The sequence below is a fragment of the Oncorhynchus clarkii genome, chromosome 13, assembly GCF_045791955.1.
Source record: "Oncorhynchus clarkii lewisi isolate Uvic-CL-2024 chromosome 13, UVic_Ocla_1.0, whole genome shotgun sequence".
NCBI classification, from domain to species: Eukaryota; Metazoa; Chordata; class Actinopteri; order Salmoniformes; family Salmonidae; genus Oncorhynchus; species Oncorhynchus clarkii.
In genome coordinates, this window is record NC_092159.1 from 38,747,431 (window position 1) to 38,770,271 (window position 22,841).

General features: G+C 43.9%; 1 protein-coding gene across 1 annotated transcript; it reads right to left on the reverse strand.

Moving 5' to 3' along the window:
• Positions 1-3,023: 3,023 nt before the first annotated feature.
• Positions 3,024-22,634, reverse strand: LOC139364672 (heat shock 70 kDa protein-like). The gene is made up of 2 exons (XM_071101602.1): positions 22,616-22,634; positions 3,024-5,042 (listed from the first exon to the last, which is right to left on the reverse strand). Exon 2 carries the CDS (start codon positions 5,017-5,019, stop codon positions 3,085-3,087), a length of 1,935 nt encoding a protein of 644 aa, XP_070957703.1. The 5' UTR covers positions 5,020-5,042; positions 22,616-22,634; the 3' UTR covers positions 3,024-3,084.
• Positions 22,635-22,841: the final 207 nt, after the last annotated feature.

Consider the following 22,841-nt stretch of genomic DNA (forward strand, 5'->3'; position numbering starts at 1 on the left):
TCGCCAGCAGCTTACCACCCTGCATACCACTGCTGGCTTGCTTCTGAAGCTAAGCAGGGTTGGTCCTGGTCAGTCCCTAGATGGGAGACCAGATGCTGCTGGAAGTGGTGTTGGAGGACCAGTAGGAGGCACTCTTTCCTCTGCTCTAATTTTTTAAAATCTTAATGCCCCAGGGCAGTGATTGGGGACATTGCCCTGTGTAGGGTGTCGTCTTTCGGATGGGACGTTAAACGGGTGTCCTGACTCTCTGAGGTCCTTAAAGATCCCATGGCACTTATCGTAAGAGTAGGGGTGTTAACCCCGGTGTCCTGGCTAAATTCCCAATTTGACCTTCAAACCATCACGGTCACCTAATAATCCCCAGTTGACAATTGGCTCATTAATCTCCCTCCACTCCCCTGTAACTATTCCCCAGGTCGTTGCTGCAAATGAGAATGTGTTCTCAGTCAACTTACCTGGTAAAATAATAGATAAATAAAAAATAAATACAAAATGTACATAAGTATTCAGCCCTGGATACTTATGAGTGTAGATGTGCTCAAAGATGGCCTCTGGTGGTCTGATTGAGCATTAATGGTAACAATGGCTTACAGTAAAATACTATGATTTCACGCACTTTAAGTTGCCTTACCATATCAGAATGCAACTACTAGATGAGGACACCCTTCACACTATATACACAGCAGTGCCGTTGAAGATTATGGAGGATTTTGTTTTATTACCATGGCCTTATTTCGATTATAGCATATTGGATGACTGTCATTCATATTCCCATTCACCCAGCTCAATGTCACATCAATAGGTTTAGGCTACTACATGATACTCAAATTTTCACTATACCAATCAAGAGATTGCTACAACCTATAACCTAGAAATGAAAGTTTATACCGTAGGTGCACAGGTCGAGAGACAAATTGGAGTGATCAAGGTGACAGGCAGAGAGACACATTCCATCCCATCTTGCACACTCTTGCCTGCATCTAGCTGATCTGGGGTGTAATCTTTAGTCCAAATAGTTGCAAAACGTTTCGAAAGTTTCTATTGGACAAATAAATTCAGGTAGGTCCCGCCCCATTTCGTTCTGTTTAAGAAACATTTTGTAACAGAATCGGCAGAATGAATACATCCCTGATCATCAACACACAGTTAAATTTCATAGCAGCCACGTAGAGCATTATCACTTTACTTGTTGTAAAATTCATTCTGGCATCTACAGGCTTTCCTCCTCTCACCTTTTCCCTTCACTTGTGGACTTCAGTACACAACACAACAGCTATCTGTGACTAGGCACAAAAACCTCTCCTTGCCAAACCGTCACACCATAACCACTAAACGCTACACAACGTACATCGTCACCATATCAAGGTTATAGTAAAACAAACCAAAATAGAACAAACACATTAGTAAACCAACAATCCAATCCCAAGTGTACAATCACGCATTACAGTGTACAGCAAGTAGTTTAGCAGTTAAACCGGCGGGCCCCGGTGCCCATACAATTATAAAACCAAAAGCTTACATTGACTTGGAAGAGTTGCAGTGTTGGATAGCCTTAGCCAGCTAGCTAACATAAATAGCATTTCTCTCTGTTTGAGTCAGGTTCTTTGGGTAGAATAAATTAGCTGCAATAGCTAAGTGAAAGGTAGACTAAGAAGAAGAAAACATCTAATGAAATATAGCTATCTCTCTCTCTATGCTGCTTCAACTATTGCCTTTCTCTCTTTGAGTCAACTGTTCACTGCAGTGCTAGCTAGCTGTAGCTTATGCTTTCAGTACTAAATTAATTATCAGATCCTTTGGATGGAAAACTTGTTAGTTCATACTGCAAGAGCTCTGATAGGTTGGAGGATGTCCTCCAGCAGTAGTCATAATTATTGTGTAAGTCTATGGAATGTGGTGAGAACCACGAGGCTCCTAGGTTTTGAATTATTGAAGTCAATGTACCCAAAGAATTCGCCAGACATAGGCTATTTCTTTTACAAAACAACGTGCAACTGCAACTCAAACTGGCCATTGTTTTATTTGAAAGAATATGGCCCTTTATAATGTCCACTTATGTTCATATGCTGTATATAGCATCTTAACGTTTTAAAACAAAATAGATCAATCATTTGTCCAGCCTTTGCTGCTACGCTTGCAGATGTCCATAATATGCTGCGACCCTAATCAAAAAGTATTTAACACCAAATAACAACAACTTAGCGATAGGTTGTTGTAACGTTTGAACTTAAAACATGTTTTTCATTGAATTAAAAAATAATTGTATGGGTGAACACCTTATAGTTTCATTGTATTGACATTCCCAGCCTTATTTACAGTCGTCCGTTTTTGTTCAAAATATGAAGTCATTGAAACTGAAACACTGCATCCTGAAAGGGTGGAGGCAGCAAACAATGTACTAGGCCAGCCATAATTTACAACCTGAAAGAAATATGTTTTGGACTACCAAGAAATGTATTGGTGAATTATATTAATCATGCATTGAGCTGGATCCATCTATTCTGCCAACAATACCGTACTGTACAACATGGAATGTTGAGTCAAATAGAACCTATTTTTTAAAACCTCTTACAAAGTTGGTTTTGAAGCATAAACTGGGAATGTGATATGTTTTACTGATATTATGAGTGTCCGTTTGCATATATGAAACAAAGTAGTTCAAATGCTGTCAGTTCCACTTGAAATACTTCAAAATCAGTCAAATATACAGTATTTGGTTATTTGAGCTTGACACCAATAAGAATAAAGAATAAAGAGTTGATCAGCTAAACATCGTGGCCATTAGGGTATCTTCACTTGTTCTCTCTGGTGGTTTAGCCGTCTATCAAAGTTTTGTTTACAATATTTCATGGTGTAAAAAATGTGAATAATCAATGTGTTATGATGAGAAGGAATTCAAGAAAACAGCCAACAGACCTAGAAACATATTTAAATACATTTTATTTGCAATGTCCAGCAATGCAATATGGTATGAATCAACAGATGTACAGTGTGTTTTTACAAGTACAAAGTATGTCCTGAATAGTAAATTGTATGCAGTGATACTAATGCATTTTGAAAAGTCCTTTATAAAAATCCCTCACTTTAGTCAATCTCTTCAATGGTTGGGCCTTGGGAGCTGTCACCAGAGCTGGTCCGTGCCTGATCTCCACAGCAACCTGTGGGCATCCCTCCCTGCTGGTACAGCTTGGTAATGATAGGCTGGCATACTTTCTCCAGCTCCTTTAGCTGATGCTCATACTCCTCTTTGTCGCCCAGCTGGTTGTTCTCCAACCAGGAAATTGTCTGGTCGCACCTGTCCACCACTTTCTTTTTGTCCTCCTGGCTGATCTTGCTTTTCATGTTGTCGTCCTCCACGCTGCTCTTCATATTGAAGGCGTACGACTCCAGGGAGTTCTTGGCAGCTATCTTCTCCCTCTGTGCGTCATCCTCAGCTTTGTATTTGTCAGCGTCCTGCACCATCCTCTCAATATCCTCTTTGCTGAGCCGGCCCTTGTCGTTGGTGATGGTGATCTTGTTCTCTTTGCCCGTGCTCTTGTCCACCGCTGATACGTTCAGAATGCCGTTGGCGTCGATGTCAAAGGTCACCTCGATCTGAGGGACTCCTCGTGGGGCAGGGGGGATCCCAGAGAGCTCAAACTTCCCCAGGAGGTTGTTGTCCTTGGTCATGGCTCTCTCTCCCTCGTAGACCTGGATCATGACCCCGGGCTGGTTGTCGGAGTAAGTGGTGAAGGTCTGGGTCTGTTTGGATGGGATGGTGGTGTTGCGTTTGATCAGGGCGGTCATGACACCTCCGGCGGTTTCGATGCCCAGGGACAGGGGAGCCACATCCAGCAGCAGCAGGTCCTGGACGTTCTCAGACTTGTCGCCAGACAAGATGGCCGCCTGGATGGCAGCGCCGTAGGCCACCGCCTCGTCTGGGTTGATGCTCTTGTTTAGCTCTCGGCCGTTGAAAAAGTCCTGCAGGAGCTTCTGGACCTTGGGGATCCGGGTGGAGCCTCCGACCAGGACGACGTCGTGAATTTGGGCCTTGTCCATCTTGGCATCCCCGAGGGCTTTCTCCACAGGCTCCAGGGTTCCCCTGAAGAGGTCGGAACACATTTCCTCAAAACGAGCCCTGGTGATGGAGGTGTAGAAGTCGATGCCCTCAAAAAGAGAGTCAATCTCAATGCTGGCCTGGGAGCTGGAGGACAGTGTTCTCTTGGCCCTCTCGCAGGCTGTCCTCAGCCTCCTCAGAGCCCGCTTGTTCTGGCTGATGTCCTTCTTGTGTTTCCTCTTGAACTCCTCCACAAAGTGACTGACCAGGCGGTTGTCAAAGTCCTCCCCGCCCAGGTGAGTGTCTCCAGCTGTGGCCTTCACCTCAAAGATCCCATCCTCAATGGTCAGGATGGACACGTCAAAAGTGCCCCCACCCAGGTCAAATATCAGGACGTTGCGTTCCCTGGACATGCCTTTGTCCATGCCGTAGGCGATGGCTGCCGCCGTGGGCTCGTTGATGATCCTCAGCACATTCAGCCCAGCGATCACTCCAGCGTCCTTAGTGGCCTGTCTCTGTGAATCGTTGAAGTAGGCAGGGACTGTGATGACTGCATTGGACACCTTCTGGCCCAGGTAAGCCTCAGCGATCTCCCTCATCTTCACCAGGACCATGGAGGAGATCTCCTCTGGGTTGAAGGATTTGTTCTCACCTTTGTAATCGACCTGAACTTTAGGCTTTCCTCCGTCGCTGACCACCTTGAAGGGCCAGTGCTTCATGTCGGCTTGCACCACCTGATCGTTGAACTTTCGGCCAATCAGGCGTTTGGCGTCGAAAACGGTGTTGTTGGGGTTCATGGCCACCTGGTTCTTTGCTGCGTCTCCGATGAGTCTCTCAGTGTCTGTGAAGGCCACATAGCTGGGCGTGGTCCTGTTGCCCTGGTCGTTGGCGATGATCTCCACTTTGCCATGCTGGAACACCCCCACACAGGAGTAGGTGGTGCCCAGGTCAATGCCGATAGACGGGCCTTTAGCTGATGACATCTTGATGGTTTGGAGTTAGTTGCCTACAAATGAATGAAATAATATTTTAGAAATTGATATTATTCTACGAAAACCTAGGTGCAAGTAATGACAATCTCCACCAACAGAGATGTTAGCCTAAATATACTTGAATAACAACCAGACCTGGGTTCAAATACATGCGTATTTAAGTATTTCTAATTCTTATTTTCTGTGTATTTGAGTATTTTCAAAAAATGTGGCCACTTCTATTTAAAGTATTTTCAAATGACATTATTAAATACTATTTTAAACTATTTTCAAATACTTGTTTCCAAATACATTTCAAATGCACATAGGAACAAACAATCCTGGGTTTAAATGCATGGAATATTTAAATATTTTAATTTTAAAATACACTTGTCTGTGTATTTGATTATTTTCAAATACATTCCAATATTCAACTACTTATATTTCAAAATGTACTGGTATTTTAAAGTCCTTGAAAAACAATAATAAGCATTTGAACCCAGGTCTGAAAACAACACTGTTGTCAATGTTTGTGTTATATACATATATATATATAAATATATATATTAGTGTTAGACACAATCATTTCTGCTAATCTATTACAGAGAAACTCTTTTCACAACAGGCCTCCATTTTTTCTATGAACACTCCTGAATAATATTGTGTTATCTTCACAGAATTAGAGCAGATTTTCTTAAAATGAACAAATAACTAATTATAATAAAATAATAATATGCTACAAAAAAAATGTAGGCATAGTCTGTCCAATGAATGTTATTATAATATTATATCATTATAATATTATTTATTTATTAGTTAACCAACTATTCTGGCATAATGTTATAGCTAAATCAGCTATGTCCACACAACCAACATAGCATCATTGTTTATTCTATCAACGTTGAACGTGTCTCTTCTCTTTTCTTGCTTTCTTTTCCCTTTAGTATTCTCGTTGAGTCGATGTTTGAATCTGAATGTACTTCACCAGAATATATACCATCCCCCATTGCCTAAAAAATAGCACTCATGATTTCTAGCCATTTCTCGAACTCTACGACTACATTGCTCAAGAGAGCGCAGCATTCCTGCGCAATGACGTAGGCTGAGAGGCGTATGCAAATGAACGTTCTCGTTATTCCAGAGCGTTCGAGAGGCGCGGAGACCTGTCCAGAACGCACACACACAGCACACTAATAGTGAAACCATTATTTGTATTGATTAAAATAATCAAAAACCGTTAATGATTCAAATTTCAACACAAATGAAACAGCATCCGGTTCAACCTTATTCAGTCGACATTTCAGTCTATCGGCCACACTGCAGTTCCTCAACAGTTCACGAGATGTCAGTCTATACATTTTTTTCTCACTAATGAATAATAGACCTTTATTGTAAGAGAATTGAGTGCCTACTGCACAAGTAGTATGTGCAACTCACCACAAGTTAATGTGCCTCCAGGGAAGATCCTTTTTTTAAATTAAAGCCAGACTATTTAAGATTTCCAGTATTAATTGTTAAATGAAAGACAAATGATGAACACACTGGCTAATCCTTCTCTATTCTATTCTAGTCAATGTTATTCTGTTCTATACCATTCTAGTCTACCCTATTCCGTACTGATGGCCTATCAGTTCACATTTGCTAACCAAAAACAAGATATCTCCATGATATCCCCATCACGAGGATATCTTGTTAATGCTAAGCAAATGTGAACTCCTTGTGACATTCCCCTGTGAATTACAGTCTAATCATATTTAAGTACATTTCTTTGGAAAGATAACTGCCACGTGATTTTCCGGCTACTCTATTTCAACGAGACCACACAAAAACTAGGCACACTTGAACTCACACGCCCGACCAGTAGAGGAAGGCCACTGAAGTTGAAGCAGCTAATTCTGAGAGTGTGTAAATAATGCCACAAATGTGTGCTTTTAATACAACAGGCAGACAAACAGAACGTTTTCAAATAATCTGCGTGACAACAAAAATAGTTTAATCCCAGAATCGTCTATTTGAATGCCGGGTCCCACCCAGAACATGTCAACCTCGACGCAATGATCTCTGTCGGGACCAAGATAATTGCGGCCTGCAATTCGGGGTGTTCCTGCATCTGCAGGAACCCCTCTTTATAATTATATACGTCAACTTTTAAGATAGGAAAGGCGGAAGGTGCATTAATGCACAGTACCATTGGATGCCAGCTGGCGATAAACCCCACAGAAGAAGGGGCGGCAACGGTAGCTAGCTGGCCATACACCAGTAGACGGTGTCCTTCGTCTCTGACTGTAGGTCACTGTTTTCTCGCAGTTCTGTTAACGACGGTGAGGGCAGGTGGGAGCGAAGTACACTGTCTGTTATTTTTGCCAGCTAGTCCGTTACACAGCAGGTGGGAGGCGTGGGTGAGACCGTGTGCTATCTAACTAGCAAGCTAGATGTGCTAGTGGGATGGGGGCTACGGGTAGGAAAGTGTGTTTTGCCAAGCCTGTCGGGCATGGTTTTCTCTGGTACATGAAGCGACATTGTGTGTTAGCACAGTTAGCACTGTCTTCTACAGCTAGCACAGCAGGGGCGGGGGGGTCCATTCAGGAACCGAGACACTTCATTTAGTATCATCCAAGACACTTCATTTAGTATGATATGTTATGTTTTCGTATGGTATGTATTATTTTGTGGATGTCCATCTTTGAATTGGTATGATATTGTAATGACCTGACTAGATCATAAAGGAACAATTGTCCAGACAGAGGAATGAGTTTAAGAATTGACGGTTTATTAACCCAACTTTACACAGGCTACTGTTTGGTCGTAGCCCACGCCAAATAAATGAAAGATTAACCCACAAGCCAACCGTGACATAAGAGGGAGAACAAAGGCTAAACCTGGTCTTAGCTTCCAATGCTCCTGTTTCAATAACACGGTACCTCATTTTCTTTACCTATCGGCCCCAGCCTCGAACTCAGGTCCTGTATGTACCTAGCTGACCCGCTCTGCCCATTCATCGCCATTTACCCATTGTTGTCTTAGGTCTCCTGATCAACACCTGTGATTGCTTTATGCCTCTCTCTATGTCAATATGCCTTGTCTACTGCTGTCTTGGCTAGTTCTTACTGTTTTATTTCACTGTATAGCCCTCAGTCCCACTCAAAATTCATTAGTTATTTTGTCCCACCCCACACACATGCAGAGACCTCACCTGGCTTAACTGGTGCCTCCAGAGACGAAACCTCTCTCATCGTCACTCAACGCCTAGGTTTACCTCCACTGTACTCACATCCTACCATACCATTGTCTGTACATTATGCCCTGAATCTATTCTGTTCCCACTGCACTAGACGACAAGTCCTTATAGCCTTTAGTCGTACCCATATCCTACTCCTCCTCTGTTCGTCTGGTGATGTAGGGTCTGACCCAGGCCCTGTAGCCCCCAGTTCCACTCCTATTCCCCAGGTGCTCTCATTTGTTGACTTCTGTAAGCGTAAAAGCATTGGTTTCATGCATGTTAACATCAGAAGCCTCCTCCCTAAGTTTGTTTTATTCACTGCTTTAGCACACTCCGCCAACCCTGATGTCCTAGCAGTGTCTGAATCCTGGCTTAGGAAGGCCACCAACATTTCTTAAATTTCCATCCCCAATGACAACATTTTCCGCCAAGATAGAACTGCCAAAGGGGGTGGAATTAGCCTGCAGAGTTCTGTAATGCTATCCAGGTCTGTGCCCAAACAGTTCGAGCTTCTACTTTTAAAAATACACCTTTCCAGAAATAAGTCTCTCACTGTTGCCGCTATAGACAACCCTCAGCCCCCAGCTGTGCCCTAAACACCATATGTGAATTAATTGCCCCCCATCTATCTTCAGAGTTTGTACTGTTAAGTGTCAAAAACGGGGATATGCTAGATACCCTCAATCTCACACAAATTATCAAGGAACCTACAAGGTACAACCCTAAATCCGTAAACACGGGTGTAACAGTATAACTTTAGACTGTCCCCTCGCCCATACCCGGGCGCGAACCAGGGACCCTCTGCACACATCAACAACAGTCACCCACGAAGCATCGTTACCCATCGCTCCACAAAAGCCGCGGACCTTGCAGAGCAAGGGGAACTACTACTTCAAGGTCTCAGAGCAAGTGACTTGCAGCAACTTGCCCAAGCCCCCTCCGCTTCTCCTTCACCCAAATCCATATACAGTGGGGAGAACAAGTATTTGATAACCTGCAAAATCGGCAGTGTTTCCTACTTACAAAGCACGTCTGTAATTTTATCATAGGTACACTTCAACTGTGAGAGACGGAATCTAAAACAAAAATCCAGAAAATCATATTGTATGATTTTTAAGTAATTAATTAGCATTTTATTGCATGACATAAGTATTTGATACATCAGAAAAGCAGAACTTAATATTTGGTACAGAAACCTCTGTTTGCAATTACAGAGATCATACGTTTATTGTAGTTCTTGACCAGGTTTGACCAGGAGTGACGTCATATCCGGTCACAACTTGCAGACTTGTTTATGAGTTGCTGTGCGTTTTGTTGCCAACCTATTTTGCTACCTGACAACTTTACGGTTTTTACTTTTTAATTACCGTTCATATTTTTGTTTTTTTCCTCAACTTTTTCACTCCGGTACGCTTTATCTGGACACAGTTCGTCAGGACCTCCAACAGCCGAAGCTAAGTAGTAACATTAACATGATGCCTTCTAATTGTAGTCGCTGTACTCATAATATACAGGAGAACGATCGCCTTACGGCGAGGATAGCTGTGCTACAAGCCCAGCTACAGACGCAATCGTTAGGCAAGGGTAATTTCAGTGTAGGAAAGGATGAAACAGCATCTGTGCTACCAGTAAAAACAGATAGTAGTATAAATCCCCTGGCACAGTCCCCGCAGCCGGACAACTTTCTCACGGTTTCTGGAAGGAAATGCTGTAGGAATGCTCAACCGGTGTCGCTCATTCAGCCGACAGAAACTTTCAACCGGTTTTCCCCATTAAGCAGCGAGTCGGAGTCAGAGGCCGAGTCTTCTCTGGTCTCTACTCCTCCCGTTACGGGGTCTGAGACGCCGAAGCTTCCCACCATTAGCTCTGACAAATTGAAAACTCTAGTCATTGGCCACTCCATTACCCGCAGTATTAGACTTAAAACGAATCATCTAGCGATCATACACTGTTTACCAGGGGGCAGGGCTACCGACGTTAAGGCTAATCTGAAGATGGTGCTGGCTAAAGCTAAAACTGGCGAGTGTAGAGAGTATAGAGATATTGTTATCCACGTCGGCACCAATGATGTTAGGATGAGACAGTCTGAGATCACCAAGCGCAACATAGCTTCTGCGTGTAAATCAGCTAGAAAGATGTGTCGGCATCGAGTAATTGTCCCTGGCCCCCTCCCAGTTAGGGGGAGTGATGAGCTCTACAGCAGAGTCTCACAACTCAATCGCTGGTTGAAAACTGTTTTCTGCCCCTCCCAAAAGATAGAATTTGTAGATAATTGGCCCTCTTTCTGGGACTCACCCACAAACAGGACCAAGCCTGACCTGCTGAGGAGTGACGGACTCCATCCTAGCTGGAGGGGTGCTCTCATTTTATCTACCAACATAGACAGGGCTCTAACTCCTCTAGCTCCACAATTAAATAGGGTGCAGGCCAGGCAGCAGGCTGTTAGCCAGCCTGCCAGCATAGTGGAGTCTGCCACTAGCACAGTCAGTGTAGTCAGCTCAGCTATCACCATTGAGACCGTGTCTGTGCCTCGACCTAGGTTGGGCAAAACTAAACATGGCGGTGTTCGCCTTAGCAATCTCACTAGGATAAAGACCACCTCCATTCCTGTCATTATTGAAAGAGATCATGATACCTCACATCTCAAATTAGGGCTACTTAATGTTAGATCCCTTACTTCAAAGGCAATTATAGCCAATGAACTAATCACTGATCATAATCTTGATGTGATTGGCCTGACTGAAACATGGCTTAAGCCTGATGAATTTACTGTGTTAAATGAGGCCTCACCTCCTGGCTACACTAGTGACCATATCCCCCGTGCATCCTGCAAAGGCGGAGGTGTTGCTAACATTTACGATAGCACATTTCAATTTACAAAAAAATAAATGTCGTTTTCATCTTTTGAGCTTCTAGTCATGAAATCTATGCAGCCTACTCAATCACTTTTTATAGCTACTGTTTACAGGCCTCCTGGGCCATATACAGCGTTCCTCATTGAGTTACCTGAATTCCTATCGGACCTTGTAGTCATAGCAGATAATATTCTAATCTTTGGTGACTTTAATATTCACATGGAAAAGTCCACAGACCCACTCCAAAAGGCTTTCGGAGCCATCATCGACTCAGTGGGTTTTGTCCAACATGTCTCTGGACCCACTCACTGTCACAGTCATACTCTGGACCTAGTTTTGTCCCATGGAATAAATGTTGTGGATCTTAATGTTTTTTCCTCATAATCCTGGACTATCGGACCACCATTTTATTATGTTTGCAATTGCAACAAATAATATGCTCAGACCCCAACCAAGGAACATCAAAAGTCGTGCTATAAATTCACAGACAACACAAAGATTCCTTGATGTCCTTCCTTCCAAATTCCCTCTGTCTACCCAAGGACGCCAGAGGACAAAAATCAGTTAACCACCTAACTGAGGAACTCAATTTAACCTTGCGCAATACCCTAGATGCAGTTGCACCCCTAAAAACTAAAACATTTCTCATAAGAAACTAGCTCCCTGGTACACAGAAAATACCCGAGCTCTGAAGCAAGCTTCCAGAAAATTGGAACGGAAATGGTGCCAAGACAGTACCGTGCAGTACCGAAGAGCCCTTACTGCTGCTCGATCATCCTATTTTTCTAACTTAATTGAGGAAAATAAGAACAATCCGAAATTCCTTTTTGATACTGTCGCAAAGCTAACTAAAAAGCAGCATTCCCCAAGAGAGGATGGCTTTCACTTTAGCAGTGATAAATTCATGAACTTCTTTGAGGAAAAGATTATGATTATTAGAAAGCAAATTACGGACTCCTCTTTAAATCTGCGTATTCCTTCAAAGCTCAGTTGTCCTGAGTCTGCACAACTCTGCCAGGACCTAGGATCAAGAGAGACGCTCAAGTGTTTTAGTACTATATCTCTTGACACAATGATGAAAATAATCATGGCCTCTAAACCTTCAAGCTGCATACTGGACCCTATTCCAACTAAACTACTGAAAGAGCTGCTTCCTGTGCTTGGCCCTCCTATGTTGAACATAATAAACGGCTCTCTATCCACCGGATGTGTACCAAACTCACTAAAAGTGGCAGTAATAAAGCCTCTCTTGAAAAAGCCAAACCTTGACCCAGAAAATAAAAAAAACTATCGGCCTATATCGAATCTTCCATTCCTCTCAAAAATTGTAGAAAAGGCTGTTGCGCAGCAACTCACTGCCTTCCTGAAGACAAACAATGTATACGAAATGCTTCAGTCTGGTTTTAGACCCCATCATAGCACTGAGATTGCACTTGTGAAGGTGGTAAATGCCATTTTAATGGCATCGGACCGAGGCTCTGCATCTGTCCTCGTGCTCATAGACCTTAGCGCTGCTTTTGATACCATCGATCACCACATTCTTTTGGAGAGATTGGAAACCCAAATTGGTCTACACGGACAAGTTCTGGCCTGGTTTAGATCTTATCTGTCGGAAAGATATCAGTTTGTCTCTGTGAATGGTTTGTCCTCTGACAAATCAACTGTAAATTTTGGTGTTCCTCAAGGTTCCGTTTTAGGACCACTATTGTTTTCACTATATATTTTACCTCTTGGGGATGTCATTCGAAAACATAATGTTAACTTTCACTGCTATGCGGATGATACACAGCTGTACATTTCAATGAAACATGGTGAAGCCCCAAAATTGCCCTCGCTAGAAGCATGTGTTTCAGACATAAGGAAGTGGATGGCTGCAAACTTTCTACTTTTAAATTCAGACAAAACAGAGATGCTTGTTCTAGGTCCCAAGAAACAAAGAGATCTTCTGTTGAATCTGACAATTAGTCTTAATGGTTGTACAATCGTCTCAAATAAAACTGTGAAGGACCTCGGCGTCAAGACCATTTCAAGGACAGCTTTTTTCCATCTACGTAACATTGCAAAAATCAGAAACTTTCTGTCGAAAAATGATGCAGAAAAATTAATCCATGCTTTTGTCACTTCTAGGTTAGACTACTGCAATGCTCTACTTTCCGGCTACCCGGATAAAGCACTAAATAAACTTCAGTTAGTGCTAAATACGGCTGCTAGAATCCTGACTAGAACCAAAAAATATGTTCATATTACTCCAGTGCTAGCCTCCCTACACTGGCTTCCTGTCAAAGCAAGGGCTGATTTCAAGGTTTTACTACTAAACTACAAAGCATTACATGGGCTTGCTCCTACCTATCTCTCTGATTTGGTCCTGCCGTACATACCTACACGTACGCTATGGTCACAAGACGCAGGCCTCCTTACTGTCCCTAGAATTTCTAAGCAAACAGCTGGAGGCAGGGCTTTCTCCTATAGAGCTCCATTTTTATGGAATGGTCTGCCTACCCATGTCAGAGACGCAAACTCGGTCTCAACCTTTAAGTCTTTACTGAAGACTCATCTCTTCAGTGGGTCATATGATTGAGTGTAGTCTGGCCCAGGAGTGGGAAGGTGAACGGAAAGGCTCTGGAGCAACGAACCGCCCTTGCTGTCTCATCCTGGCCGGTTCTTCTCTTTCCACTGGGATTCTCTGCCTCTAACCCTATTACAGTGGCTGAGTCACTGGCTTACTGGGGCTCTCTCATGCCGTCCCTGGAAGGGGTGCGTCACCTGAGTGGGTTGATTCACTGATGTGGTCATCCTGTCTGGGTTTGCGCCCCCCCTTGGGTTGTGCCATGGCGGAGATCTTTGTGGGCTATACTCAGCCTTGTCTCAGGGTGGTAAGTTGGTGGTTGAAGATATCCCTCTAGTGGTGTGGGGGCTGTGCTTTGGCAAAGTGGGTGGGGTTATATCCTTCCTGTTTGGCCCTGTCCGAGGGTGTCCTCGGATGGGGCCACAGTGTCTCCTGACCCCTCCTGTCTCAGCCTCCAGTATTTATGCTGCAGTAGTTTGTGTCGGGGGGCTAGGGTCAGTTTGTTATATCTGGAGTACTTCTCCTGTCCTATTCGGTGTCCTGTGTGAATTTAAGTGTGCTTTCTCTAATTCTCTCTTTCTCTCTTTCTTTCTTTCTCTCGGAGGACCTGAGCCCTAGGACCATGCCCCAGGACTACCTGACATGATGACTCCTTGCTGTCCACAGTCCACCTGGCCGTGCTGCTGCTCCAGTTTCAACTGTTCTGCCTTATTATTATTCGACCATGCTGGTCATTTATGAACATTTGAACATCTTGGCCATGTTTTGTTATAATCTCCACCCGGCACAGCCAGAAGAGGACTGGCCACCCCAATTAGCCTGGATCCTCTCTAGGTTTCTTCCTAGGTTTTGGCCTTTCTAGGGAGTTTTTCCTAGCCACCGTGCTTCTACACCTGCATTGCTTGCTGTTTGGGGTTTTAGGCTGGGTTTCTGTACAGCACTTTGAGATATCAGCTGATGTACGAATGGCTATATAAATACATTTGATTTGATTTGATTTTGATTTGCACATACTGCAGCAGGGATTTTGGCCCACTCCTCCATACATACCTTCTCCAGATCCTTCAGGTTTCGGAGCTGTCGCTGGGCAATACGGACTTTCAGCTCCCTCCAAAGATTTTCTATTGGGTTCAAGTCTGGAGACTGGCTAGGCCACTCCAGGACCTTGAGATGCTTCTTACGGAGCCACTCCTTAGTTGCCCTGGCTGTGTGTTTCGGGTCGTTGTCATGCTTGGAAGACCCAGCCACGACCCATCTTCAATGCTCTTACTGAGGGAAGGAGGTTGTTAGCCAAGATCTTGCGATACATGGCCCCATCCATCCTCCCCTCAATACGGTGCAGTCGTCCTGTCCACTTTGCATAAAAGCATCCCCAAAGAATTATGTTTCCACCTCCATGCTTCACGGTTGGGATGGTGTTCTTGGGGTTGTACTCATCCTTCTTCTTCCTCCAAACATGGCGAGTGGAGTTTAGACCAAAAAGCTCTATTTTTGTCTCATCAGACCACATGACCTTCTCCCATTCCTCTTCTGGATCATCCAGATGATCATTGGCAAACTTCAGACGGGCCTGGACATGCGCTGGCTTGAGCAGGCGGACCTTGCGTGCGCTGCAGGATTTTAATCCATGACGGCGTAGTGTGTTACTAATGGTTTTCTTTGAGACTGTGGTCCCAGCTCTCTTCAGGTCATTGACCAGGTCCTGCCGTGTAGTTCTGGACTGATCCCTCACCTTCCTCATGATCATTGATGCCCCACGAGGTGAGATCTTGCATGGAGCCCCAGACCGAGGGTGATTGACTGTCATCTTGAACTTCTTCCATTTTCTTATAATTGCGCCAACAGTTGTTGCCTTCTCACCAAGCTACTTGCCTATTGTCCTGTAGCCCATCCCAGCCTTGTGCAGGTCTACAATTTTATCCCTGATGTCCTTACACAGCTCTCTGGTCTTGGCCATTGTGGAGAGGTTGGAGTCTGTTTGATTGAGTGTGTGGACAGGTGTCTTTTATACAGGTAACGAGTTCAAACAGATGCAGTTAATACAGGTAATGAGTGAAGAACAGGAGGGATTCTTAAAGAAAAACTAGAGCTGGAATTCTTACTGGTTGGTAAGTGATCAAATACTTACGTCATACTTACGTCAATAAAATGCAAATTAATTACTTAAAAATCATACAATGTGATTTTCTGGATTTTTGTTTTAGATTCTGTCTCTCACAGTTGAAGTGTACCTATGATAAAAAATTACAGACCTTTACATTCTTTGTAAGTAGGAAAACCTGCTAAATACTTGTTCTCCCCACTGTAGCTGATGTTCTGAAAGAGCTGCAAAATCTGGACCCATACAAATCAGCAGGGCTAGACAATCTGGACCCTCTCTTTCTAAAATTATCCGCTGCAATTGTTGCAACACCTATTACTACTAGCATTTTCAACCTCTATTTTGTATCGTCTGAGATCCCTAAAGATTGGAAAGCTGCCGCAGTCATCCCCCTCTTCAAAGGGGGAGACACTCTAGACCCAAACTGTTACAGACCTATATCTATCCTACCCTGCCTTTCTAAGGTCTTCGAAAGCCAAGTTAACAAACAGATCACCAAACATTTTGAATCCCACCGTACCTTCACCACTATGCAATCTGGTTTCTGAGCTGGTCATGGGTGCACCTCAGCCACGCTCAAGGTCCTAAACGATATCATAACCGTCACCGATAAAAGACAATACTGTGCAGCCGTCTTCATTGACCTGGCCAAGGCTATCGACTCTGTCAATCACCGCAGACTAAAAAGCCTTGGTTTCTCAAATGACTGCCTCGCCTGGTTCACCAACTACTTCTCAGATAGAGTTCAGTGTGTCAAATCGGAAGGCCTGTTGTCGGGACCTCTGGCAGTCTCTATGGGGGTGCCACAGGGTTCAATTCTCGGGCCGACTCTTTTCTCGGTATACATCAGTGATGTCGCTCTTGCTGCTGGTGATTATCTGATCCACACTCCATCGACATGCCATACCACACTCCTTCTGTGGCCTCCAACTGCTCTTAAATGCAAGTAAAACGAAATGCGTGCTCTTCAACCGATCGCTGTCCGCACCCGCCCGTCCGTCTAGCATCACTACTCTGGACTAGAGGTCGACCGATTAATCGGAATGGCCGATTAATTAGGACCGATTTCAAGTTTTCATAACAATCTGAATTTTTAGGCGCCGATTTTGCCGATTTAATTATGATTTTTTTTATACCTTTTATTTAACTAGGCAAGTCAGTTAAGAACACATTCTTATTTTCAATGACGGCCTAGGAACGGTGGGTTAACTGCCTTGTTCAGGGGCAGAACGACAGATTTTCACCTTGTCAGCTCGGGGGATCCAATCTTGCAACCTTAAGGTTAACTAGTCCAACGCTATAACCACCTGCCTCTCGTTGCATTCCACAAGGAGACTGCCTGTTACGCGAATGCAGTAGAAGCTAAGGTAAGTTGCTAGCTAGCATTAAACTTATCTTATAAAAAACTATCAATTAATCATAATCACTAGTTATAACTACACATGGTTGATGATATTACTAGTTTATCTAGCGTGTCCTGCGTTGCATATAATCAATGCAACGCTGGGGGATGATTTAACAAAAGTGCATTTGCGAAAAAAGCCCAATCGTTGGACGACTGTACCTAACCATAAACACCAATGCCTTTCTTAAAATCAATACACAGAAGTATATATTTTGCATATTTAGCTAAAAGAAATCTAGGTTAACAGGCAATATTAACCAGGTGAAATTGTGTCACTTCTCTTGCGTTCATTGCACGCAGAGTCAGGGTATATGCAACAGTTTGGGCAGCCTGGCTCATTGTGAACTAATTTGCCAGAAATGTATGTAATTATTACATAACATTGAAGGTTGTGCAATGTAACAAGAATATTTAGACTTAGGGATGCCACCCGTTAGATAAATACCGAACGGTTCCGTATTTCACTGAAATAATAAACGTTTTGTTTTAGAAATGATAGTTTCTGAATTCGACCATATTAATGACCAAAGGCTCGTATTTCTGTGTGTTATGTTATAATTAAGTCTATAATTTGATAGAGCAGTCTGACTGAGCGGTGGTAGGCAGCTCATTCATTCAAACTAGACTTTAGTGCGTTTTGCCAGCAGCTCTTCGCAAGCACAGCGCTGTTTATGACTTCAAGCCTATCAGCCTAATGGCTGGTGTAACCGATGTGAAATGGCTAGCTAGTTAGCGGGGTGTGCGCTAATAGCGTTTCAAACGTCACTCTCTCTGAGACTTGGAGTAGTTATTCCCCTTGCAGCTTTTGTGGAGCGATGGGTAACGCTGCTTCGAAGGGTGGCTGTTGTCGATGTGTTCCTGGTTCGAGCCCAGATAGGGGCGAGGAGAGGGACGGAAGCTATACTGTTACACTGGCAATACTATAGTGCCTATAAGAACATCCAATAGTCAAAGGTATATTAAATACAAATGGTATAGAAAGAAATAGTCCTATAAATACTATATTAACTACAACCTAATACCTCTTACCTTGGAATATTGAAGTCTCATGTTAAAAGGAACCACCAACTTTCATATGTTCTCATGTTCTTAGCAAGGAACTCAAACGTTAGCTTTTTTACATGGCACATATTGCACTTTTACTTCTCCAACACTTTGTTTTTGCATTATTTAAACAAAATTGAACATGTTTCATTATTTATTTGAGGTTAAATTGATTTTTATTGATGTATTATGTTAAGTTAAAATAAGTGTTAATTCAGTATTGTTGTAATTGTCATTATTACAAATAAATACATTTAAAAAATTGTCAGATTAATCGGTATCGGCATTGTTTTGTCCTCCAATAATCGGTATCGGCGTTGAAAAATCATAATCGGTCAACCTCTACTCTGGACGGTTCTGACTTAGAACAAATACCTAGGTGTCTGGTTAGACTGTAAACTCTCCTTCCAGACTCACATGAAGCATCTCCAATCCAAAATTAAATCTAGAATTGGCTTCCTGTTTCGCAACAAAGCATCCTTCATGCTGCCAAACATACCCTCGTAAAACTGACTATCCTACCGATCCTTCACTTCGGCGATGTCATTTACAAATTAGCTTCCAACACTCTCCTCAGCAAATTGGATGTAGTCTATCACAGTGCCATCCGTTTTGTCACCAAAGCCCCATATTCTACCCACCACTGTGACCTGTATGCTCTCATTGGCTGGCCCTTACTTCATATTCGTCGCCAAACCCACTGGCTCCAGGTCATCTATAATTCTTTGCAAAGTAAAGCCTCGCCTTATCTCAGTTCACTGGTCTCCATAGCAGCACCCACCCGTAGCACAAGCTCCAGCAGGTATTTTTCACTGGTCACCCCCCCCCAAAAAAAAAAATCACTGAATCTGGAGTCTTATATCTCCTTCAGCATCAGCTGTCAGAGCAGCTTACCGATCATTCCACCTATACATAGCCCATCCAACTACCTCATCCCCATATTGTTATTCATTTTTTTGCTCCTTTGTACCCCAGCACATTCATCTTCTGCACATCTATCACTCCAGTGTTTAATTGCTAAATTGTAATTATTTCGCCACTATGGCCTATTTATTGCCTTACCTCCCTAATCTTACTACATTTGCACACACTGTATATAGATTTTTCAATTGTGTTATTGACTGTACGTTTGTTTATCCCATGTGTAACTCTGTGTTTGTGTCACACTGCTTTGCTTTATCTTGGCCAGGTCGCAGTTGTAAATGAGAACTTGTTCTCAACTGATCTACCTGGTTAAATAAAGTTGAAATAAAATAAAAAACAAAATAACGTACTGCGTTGAGATTGCCTGCAATGACAACAAGCTCAGTCCGATGATGCTGTGACACACTTCCCCAGACCATGATGGGTCCTCCACCTCCAAATTGATCCCGCTCCAGAGTACAGGTCTCGGTGTAACGCTCATTCCTTCTACGACAAATGCAAATCCGACCATCACCCCTGGTGAGACAAAACCGCAACTCGTCAGTGAAGAGCACTTTTTGCCTGTCCTGTCTGGTATAGCGACGGTGGGTTTGTGTCCATAGGCGACGTTGTTGCAGGTGATGTTTGGTGAGAACCTGCCTTACAACAGGCCTACAAGCCCCCAGTCCAGCCTCTCTCAGCCTATTGCGGACAGTCTGAGCACTGATGGAGGGATTGTGCATTTCTGGTGTAACTCGGGCAGTTGTTGCTGCCATCCTGTACCTGTCCCGCAGGTGTGATGTTTAGATGTACCGATCCTGTGCAGGTGTTGTTACACGTGGTCTGCCACTCCGAGGACAATCAGCTGTCCGTCCTGTCTCCCTGTAGCTCTGTCTTAGGCGTCTCACAGTACGGACATTGCAATTTATTGCCCTGGCTACATCTGTAGTCCTCCTTGCAGCATCACACAGATGAGCAGGGACCCTGGGAATCTTTATTTTGGTGTTTTTCAGAGTCAATAGAAAGGCCTCTTTAATGTCCTAAGTTTTCATAACTGTGACCTTAATTGCCTACCGTCTGTAAACTGTTAGTGTCTTAATGACCGTTCCACAGGTGCATGTACCTTAATTGTTTATGGTTCATTGAACAAGCATAAAACATTTACAATGAAAATCTGTGAAGTTATTTGGATTTTTACTAATTATCTTTGAAAAACGGGGTGCTGAAATAGGGCCGCTTCTTCTTTTTTTGCTGAGTTTACATATGAGATGAGTAATGCAAAATATGTCAACATTATTAAAGTGACTCGTGTTCCATTATTAAAGTGGCCAATGATTTGAAGTCTATGTATATAGGGCAGCAGCCTCAAATGTGCTAGTGATGGCTTTTTAACAGTCTGATCGTCTTGAGATAGCTGTTTTTCAGTCTCTCGGTCCCAGCTTTGATGCACCTGTACTGACCTCGCTTTCTGGATAATAGCTGGGTGAACAGGCAGTGGCTCAGATGGTTGTTGTCCTTGATTATCTTTTTGGCCTTCCTGTGACATTGGGTGCTGTAGGTGTCCTGGAGGGAAGGTAGTTTGCCCACCGGCGATGTGTTGGGCAGACCGCACCACCCTCTGGAGAGTCCTGCGGTTGCGGGCGGTAGAGTTGACGTCCCCGGTGGTGATACAGCCTGACAGGATGCTCTCAATTGTGCATCTGTAAAAGTTTGTGAGGGATTTAGGTGCCAAGCCAAATTTCTTCAGCCTCCTCAGGTTGAAGAGGCGCTGTTACGCCTTCTTCACCACACTGTCTGTGTGGGTGGACCATTTCAGTGTGTCAGTGATGTGTACACCGAGGAACTTTCCACCTTCTCCACTGCGGTCCCGTCGATGTGGATAGGGGGGTGTTCCTTCTGCCGTTTCCTTTAGTTCACGATCAGCTCCTTCGTTTTGTTGATGTTGAGTTAGAGGTTATTTTCTGGGGACCACATTCCCAGGGCCCTCACCTCCTCTATAGGCCGTCTACTGGCCTACTACTGTTGTGTCGTCTGCAAACATGATGATTAGAGGCGTGCGTGGCCACGCAGTTATGGGTGAACAGGGAGTACAGGAGGGGGCTGAGCATGCACCCTTGTGGGGCCCCAGTGTTGAGGATCAGCGAAGTGGAGGTGTTGTTTCCAACCTTCACCACCTGGAGCCCGTCAGGAAGTCCAGGACCCAGTTGCACAGGGCAGGGTTCAGACCCAGGGCCTCGAGATTTATGATGAGCTTGAAGGGTACTATGGTGTTGAATGCTGAGTTACAGTCAATGAACCCCATTCTTACATAGGTATTCCTCTTGTCCAGATGTAATAGAGCAGTGTGCAGTGCGAAGGTGATTGTATCGTCTGTGGATCTATTGGGGCGGTAAGCAAATTGAAGTGGGTCTAGGGTGTCAGGTAAGGTAGAAGTGATATGATCCTTGACTAGTCTCTCAAAGCAGTTCATGATGGCAGAAGTGAGTGCTACGGGGCGATAGTCATTTAGTTTAGTACCTTTGCTTTCTTGGGTACAGGAACAATGGTGGCCATCTTGAACCATGTGGGGATAGCAGACGGGGATAGGGAGAGATTCCAAACATATTCAAAAACTCCAGCCAGTTGGTCTGCACATGCTCTGAGGACTTATTGCTAGGGATGCTGTCTGGGCCGGCAGCCTTACGAAGGTTAACACGCTTAAATGTCTTACGTCGGCCACGGAGAGCACACAGTCCTTGGTAGCGGGCCGCATCGGTGGCACTGTGTTAACCACAAAGCGGGTGAAGGTGTTTAACTTGTCTGGAAGCAAGACGTCCGTGTCCGTGATGTGGCTGGTTTTCCCTTTGTAGTCTGTGATTGTCTGTAGACCATGCCACATACGTCTAGTGCCTGAGCCTTTATCTCTATACTGGAATTTTGCCTGTTTGATTACCTTACGGAGGGGATAACTACACTGTTTGTATCCGGCCATATTCCCAGTCACCTTGCCATGGTTAAATGCGGTGGTTCATGAAAATGCTGCCATCTATCCACGGTTTCTGGTTAGGGTAGGTTAGTCACAGTGGGTACAACATCTCCTATACACTTCATGATAAACTCAGTCACCGTATCCATGTATTCGTCGATGTTATTGTCAGAGGCTCCCCGGAAAATATCCCAGTCCGCGTGACCAAAACAATCAGTTCAATTGCCCTGGAGGGTACGAACAAAGGATCCGGTTTGGGTGAGTCATAGACCTGGTTGTAATGCTGGTGAGTTACCGCCGCTCTGATATCCAAAAGTTCTTCCCGGCTGTACGTAATAACAAACAAAAAAATCAGGGCTAATAATGTAAGAAATAACACACAAAAAAAAAAAAATATTGCAAAGTTGCCAAGGGGCTAGAAGCACGGCTGTCCTATCCTTATGTCCCTCCCTGCCAATCCTCTCCCACTAACGTTAGCTAACTAACTTTACTAGCTACTGTACTGTAGCTGCTAGTTACCAACACACAAGAGTTAAGTTAAAGCCATACCGTAGAGTAGCTTTCAATGGCTTTGACATACTCTCCTTTGTGGTACAACTGGTCCCCCTCGGCCATGTAAGTACAAAATGTGCTTTTGGGTCCTTGGTCCATTGTCAGACATTCAGTGGTATCCTAGCAACCAGCCTAACAAGTCGTTCTATGTCGTCCCTAGTTACCACAGCCACAAAGGCATAAACATCCGCTCATTTATAAAAAATAAAAATAAAAAGCAGAT